The 7,074-nt window shown below is 33.5% G+C and overlaps 1 protein-coding gene and 1 long non-coding RNA gene across 6 annotated transcripts in view; one reads left to right on the top strand and one right to left on the bottom strand.

The window, feature by feature from the left end:
- The window catches only part of PCDH7 (protocadherin 7), a 283,101-nt gene that overhangs the window by 53,665 nt on the left and 222,362 nt on the right, over positions 1-7,074 (top strand). The window contains exon 3 of the mRNA XM_080588867.1: positions 1,275-1,334. Within this exon, the coding sequence (XP_080444993.1) occupies positions 1,275-1,334 (60 nt within the window). The remainder of the gene's footprint in view (positions 1-1,274; positions 1,335-7,074) is intronic.
- Positions 1-7,074, bottom strand: part of LOC308193836 — a 61,200-nt gene that overhangs the window by 46,889 nt on the left and 7,237 nt on the right. For all 5 annotated transcript variants that reach the window (XR_013949988.1, XR_013949989.1, XR_013949990.1 and 2 more), the window contains exon 2: positions 6,535-6,661. This is a non-coding gene — a long non-coding RNA (uncharacterized lncRNA). The remainder of the gene's footprint in view (positions 1-6,534; positions 6,662-7,074) is intronic.

Here is a 7,074-nt window from a genome sequence, read left to right as displayed (position 1 = left end):
TTAGGCAAGCTAAGATAAAGAGAGATAAAGAGATTTGCATATAATTGGATTGATGATGATGAAAAATTTTACTGAGGCGTAAATATATTCCTTCTGCAACCAAAGCAGAATGTTTTGCTTACTTGTCCCAGATGGCTTCCTGTAAGAAGATCATATTTAGATTGGGGAACAGACGTTACTTATTTGAGGACATTTGGGAGTCTTTTATGGATTATGTTCATAGAGCAAAAGCTGCTTTGTAAAGATCCTTGACATTGCTTTTCTACACTTGTGTAAATTGGTTTTAACTTTGTGTGTGTAATAGATTAGAAGTGATTCATTAAAATGTTTGAAAATAAGGAACTAGTAGTGAGTGATATGAAATAAATATAAATTAATAATACAAAAATACTGGAAAAGCTGAAAAGACTATCTGGTGAAGGCCAACGGAATGTGTTAAGTAACTAACACACATCAGGTTAGTGGGTTTTGTGTAGATGACTTGTCTCTCAGTGATAATTTAAGAGCTATTTTAGAAGAATATATTGGACAGAAACCTCACTCTTTATCATTAGATGTGTATTTTGTGTGTCATTTAATTCATAAACTTATTGATCACAGTAGTTCAAAGAAAATGTGTCTTCACTTAGTTCTCCATTTTCTTTATGTCCACCTTGTAGCATAATAGTTTATATCTGGCATTTTGACTAACTTGCATTTTCACAGAGTTATCATTATATATTGTATACTGCCCTTTAAATCTTGCTCCCTTACTCCTTTCTTTTTCATGTGCTGGGGAGGGGAGTGAGGGACAGGGTAGAAGATATGGTGCCTATTTGTTTTCTTATAAAATTCCTGTTCTTTCTTTCAACTAACTAATACTGTTAGTGACAGTGCACTATTTATCCAGTCACTTCATGGAGAAGAGTTATGTTTGGCACTGATATTCTAAACACTTACATTGTTTTACTCTGTTCACAGTAACTAGAAGGAAGAAAGGAAGAAGGAATGAATCTTCACTCAGTTTCTTTATTCTGTGATCAAAAACCATCCTGTTACTGGACAAAGTTCAGTTAATTCCCTTTATTTTTGTTAAACAATATATAATGCTATTCTCATTGTTCTCACTGCCATATAGTTAATTTATGGAACATATAATATATGTATATATATTAGACATAAGAGAGAGAAGAGGAATCTTTTTACTCAATTATAAGATCCATGATACGGGATTACATTAGCTAAACCCTACTCACATCCTGATAAGCAGACACATATTTTTGTATTTTTTGTAGGTGGATACAATGCAGACTACGCAGCACCCTGGCCACATTGAGGAATCATGTAAAATGAATGTATGTGCTCGTAAGTGAATTATTTATGAAATGATACTCCAACACTAAGGAATGTTGGATCACATAATACATGAACTCTCTCTACTCTCATATTAAGAAATTGATTCCCAGGGGGCAGGGTTACTGCAAAACTAAGTGGACCTTGAAAGCAAAGCTATCTAATAAATAAATAAATAAATAAGCACATAATGAATCACAAATAAATAAATAAATAAGTGAACAAACCACCAAAACTGAAAACAAGAGATTCAGATTACATTTTGGACACACTTGGAAAGGCATTAAGCAGAGTCAAGAATCCAAACCAGAGATACAAACAGTACGTGACAAAGGTTTGGTAAGCAGAAATGATTGTAAGTGGAGGCACAGGATCAAATACCATATAATTTAGGAGTATGAATAGGATGAAAAAAAAATCACGATTTTTTGTTCCATCTTTGAAAAGGACTGAAATTTGATTAGATGATTGTTTCAATTAGTAACTGGGAGATGAGTGTGAACAAGATTGAATTTTGAATATTTGAATGAAGGAAGTATTTGTGAGTTGTTGAAAAAAAAAATAACAACCCTGATGATGTGCTAGATAAAGAAAGAAAATATTTTATACCTCAGAACTGGATTTCTGGAAAACCAGATAACGTTTTATCTTTTAAAATCTTTGTACTACTTGGGAACAGAGCGAGGGAGAGAAATTAGTGGAAACATTCATGGATCCTTCAGATTTTGCTGAAAATACATCTCTACAAGGAAATTGAGGTAGATGCAGTGAAGAAACCAAACTAAATGGCTCTACCAGTGAATAGGGAAATCACCAGTCACCTGAATGTATATACATATGCATACTGTTTGGTTGTTAAACACAAGTTAATGCTCTTGGCTAGAGAACTCTAGACTAGAATTGTGCCAAGGCTTGTACAATTGCCAATATCAAAACCACATGTAGGGAAAACCTCTTCAGCTCTGCAGTCACTGTTAAGCTCTTTAGAGGCTGTGGTTCCAACTCCAATTTAATTTATACATATATTATTTTTTATATTTACTATAGATATATTTGGATATATATATATTTGGATCACTGTATATTATATCAACTTATGATTTAGAGAAAGGACAGGCTGAATATTTTCTCTTCAATAACTGCTGCATTCTTCTTCATTATAAGAAAAAGCAAAAGAGAATATTTTAAGTACTAACATTTTTTCAGCAAGTTTTTTTTTTTCCTTATAAATAAAATGTAACTTCAGCTATTCAAATTTCTGGTATACATATCCTTCCTGTATGAGGAAACTGTATTATATTTGTAACTAAATAGTGTATTATCATTTGCCTTCCTTATTATGGCTTTTCAACTCTATGAATGACAATGCTGAAAAACAACTTTTTCTCTCCTGCTTGTTATGTATTTATGTCTGAATTAGCTCACTCTTTGTGTTTAACCCTTCAAAACAGGCAATCTGCTACTTTTTCTTTCCACTTGGGGTAATTAGTTCCAAGTGGAAGAATTTATGATAAAAAGAAAGAGGCTTTGACCTCTTTATTGTACTGAGACATATTATCAAAATTCTAAGTCTGCGTACTGCTACTATACTGATTTTGTTTTCTGCGATCAAAATCAATGAACAAAATTAAAATTAAAAAAATCAATTATTTTATTTTTGAATTCATTCAGTTTTTCTCTACTTTGATTATTTAACCTTGATTTCTAGTCTGGAACTCAGTGATAGGAATAAACATTGTGACTTTCAGTAATTCTGCATAAAAGAGATCCATGGACACTAATAAAATACAAGGGAAAAGAAATGAAAAACGAAACATACAGGAATGAGAAGGAAAAAGATATAAGATGAAATCAAGAAAAGCATCATTCCCAGTTGGAATGCAGTGTTCAGGAATATCAAAGAATCTATAAAAATTAGCACCCACAGTTTTGTCCAAAAGTTCAGCACACAGATTGTTTTCTTTGCATTTTCTAGTCCTTTTCTTTATTTCAATAGATCATATTTTGTGAGTTCAGAGCAGTTGTAAAGGTCAACTAAATATGAAAAAAAAAGACAAAAAGTATTTAACATGTAACATTTCACAGAAATAAATGCATTAACTATGCAAATATATTTGTGAAATGCTAACCTTTTTTCTTAATATAGACATTACATTAGTACAGGAAAAAAGAGTTTAAGCTGGGAAGTGTGAAGAAAAATGTTAAGGACCTGTGGTCAGATTCTTATCTCAGATACGGCAACTCCATATTTCAATAAATTTTTTCTGCAACCAGGAATGAAATCAAAATTGTGTGTTCTGTGTTCATTGCAATTTCATTCTTCTATATTTAATTTTCTGGTCAAAGCAATTACCAGCAGAGGATCCTTGAAAAATATTGTGCCACTACTGTAATTTTCAGATTTCACAGAGTTTAGCAGCCAAGCAATTTGTATGGAATAAAAGCACTTTTATATTGCCTCCTGCTACAACACCAATGGGGAAAGGTCAGCAAAACAGTAGGAGACCAAATGAAGGATTTTTTCTTCTGTGACATCAACTTGCAAGACACTGGGAGTTTCAAAATTACAAGTGGGGATATAGCTTTTTTCATCTGTTTCTTTCCTCTGTGCCTCCTACGGCTGCTTCATTGTTGGGCAATGTCTTTTTTCAGAATTGTCAGAATGAGGGAGCAAAAGCTTTTTTGTGACAAGTGGCATTCTGCTTTTTGTTTGCCATTGTCCCACATGGATGAGGAAGAAAACCACATCCATAATGTCTCATTTTCCTAATTTCCGTCTACTCATTTGCCTTACTCATATGAACAGGTCAGATAAACTCATTGAGACTGCCTGTATGAGTATATGCAACTTTTCTGTTAGCGTCAGATGACCTTCATGTTTCTTTCATACAAGGCAAAGAACAAGAAATGTCAGTAGCAAATTGTTAGGAAAGATGTGATATGCAATTGTTTTAACTATTTAAAATGCAAATTAGCTAAATTATTAGTAGGAATGATATAGGAAAGTCAACCAATGGAAAACTGAGCTATGTGGTACAGCTCTTCTGTTCCTAATGGCTATGCTTCTCAGGACTGTGCTGTCACAGGTTGTGAAGGCGCTCTCACTGATGCCAATGGCAAATCTAAATGTATCTGGAGAATTAGGTACGGTCTCCTCAGCAGTACTCAACTTGCTAACCTATCCATCAAACCTAAAGTAAAGGATAAAACTAGGCAAACTTTGGCCGCCCAGACTAATTTTTAGTCTAAGATTGAGCAATATAATTTGATTTAAATAAATTGTTTTTGTGAAGGTTTATTAAACAGCTTAAAATCTTCTCTTGAGATTTTTCAGGCTTATTAAAAACCTCTGTCCCTGCTCTTCCTGCAAGCTTCATTTAGGCACAGAGGCATAGATTTAACTACTCACCATTTAAAAAAAATCTGGTGTGATAATCCATAATTTAGCCCATTACTCATTTTACTGTTTGAGGGTCATTAGGTTGACTGAATTTTGCTGAGCTAGTTAAAATACAGCTTTTTATTCTCAAATGCAGTAGCCACATTTAAATTTCCAATGCATACTTATTATGCATACTTTCAAACTCAAGATTATCTCCCTCTGCATTGGGGCAAAAAAAAATAATCTATTGTGCTTGCAGACATTCTATTTGACTTCTGACGTTACATTTAGGGCACACTATAATTATGTGAGAAACTGTTCCAGCTGTTCTATACTGTTCTCAATATTTTACAAGAATGCACATTAAGGCTGTAATATGTGATGAATGCCACAACCCTTTCTAACACTATGAACATGCCTACAGAGTTTCATTGTTTAAAATTAAGCTATTTGTTTTAGTTAGATTGTGTCTGAAAATAACAAGAAACCACAATCAAATTACTATTCTTCATCATACCCCAATGAATTATTTCAGTAGTGAGCTTTCCTTTGATCTGTAGTTCCTAGAAGTGGCATCAGAGCTATCTATCACTGGAAAGCAGTATGTCACCCTTTCTGAGGGAGTTATGATGCTAATGGGGGAAAAAAGTTCAACATGTCCTCGAGCATTTACAATAGAACCTTTGGCAGTCTTCAGTGGTGGAATTTAAGGAAGGCATTCATGTTTTCAAATCTAGTTCAAAATTAATTTTCTTCCAAATCAGATTACTTTTCACATTTAAACAGCCTCAATTTAGCCCAGTAACACCATTCTGAATAGCAAGTGCCAACCTAGCTGGTTTACAAAAGATTTGTACTATCTATTATTTATACATATTAATATTGTATTTATTTATATATTATCTTTGAGAAAGCTAGTATTGGAAGTGTGATGGAGAAAAATGTTCTGAAGGATTTCAGTAAACCTAATTATGCTCTGTAGCCTATCAGGCTTTATCAGGCTTAATATCAGGCTTTATCAAGCTTAATTATCTGTTTGTGTTGCATTTTGCAGAGTTCTTATTCAGAAAGTAACAGGACTTTAAATTAGCTTTTGACACAGAATAACCTTTCTTTAAACTGTGAAACTGTACACAGACAATTGTTTCTTGGAAAAGAATCATGTCTTGAATACTGTTCAGAGCAATTTTGTTTTAGCAAATACAAGGAAAAGGGTGTTACAGAGATCAAGTAACCCCAGAAGAGTATGTGGGTGTAGTTCTACGTCATAAATGCCCATCTGCTTTTCCTTTTTCCTGCTAGAAGAATGACAATTTGCTTCTGTTATTCACTAGTGTATTGTGAGCATGGTAGAGGTATACCCTATAGGGAGCTAACTCTAACCTGACTTGCCCTGATCTCAGCTTCCACCTCTAAGTAAGTTAGCACATAACCAGGCTTACATATGCATAAATTTTAATGGGCGGATATGATTATTACAAAGGTTGGTGTTTCATCTAAGCTGTCTGTGTAGGTTAAAAATTGAAAGATTTCATGGTGTGAAATAGGTGTCTGTGGAAATCTGTTCATGTCAGCCTGGGTTGATTTTGGAATATTTAAGATGAAATCCTTTCTGGAGTCTCTCTCTGAGACTACACAAAGGCCTTTGATCTCAGAGGATCTTTACATGTGTTTCAATTCAAAACATTTCTACACTTAAGTGTAACATCAGTTAGCATTGAACGAGTGAAAGTAGAAATGTCTCATCTCACTTTGTTTGCTTTAGCATACATCTAAACAGAACAGAACAGAAGATAATTCATACATTTGATTTTACTAACCTTACAATGCCATTTTTATGGAGATGGAGGAAGCTAGCCTTGTATTAGATGTTGCAGGGCTAGAAACCCGGAGATTTGGTCTCCATTACTAGGTCTGCCACTGTTAACTACCTTGTTAGGTTTACACCTGTGAAAACAGAACACTTTTTTTATTATCTTAATAGAGAAAATAGTTTGATCCTTTTTTGTTTTGTCATCTGTTTATAAGGTATGGTGATGTGTAGATATGTCTATAAAGAGTGGTATGATACTGTAGAAATACTTTAATGCCCTCTGTTTCACTGCACTTGGAAGAACTGTTTTTCAGAGCAAATCCTTTTTTGCTTAATATCTATAAAATGCCTCATGGCCAAACTGTTTGAAACAGATATTAATTTTCATCATTATGCATATGGGACAGTTCTGTATATATACATTTCAGTGTGCTTTTGTCAAAGAATGGTTTAGATTTACCCATGCTGCATTTAAGAAAAAAATATTTTATAGGTCACCTCTTTTCTAAAGTATCATATTAGGGAAGCAACTGAAACTTGCTATTTT

Source organism: Anser brachyrhynchus (genome assembly GCF_964034855.1).
Source record: "Anser brachyrhynchus genome assembly, chromosome: 4".
NCBI lineage: Eukaryota > Metazoa > Chordata > Aves > Anseriformes > Anatidae > Anser > Anser brachyrhynchus.
This window is presented reverse-complemented; position numbering and strand designations above follow the sequence as displayed.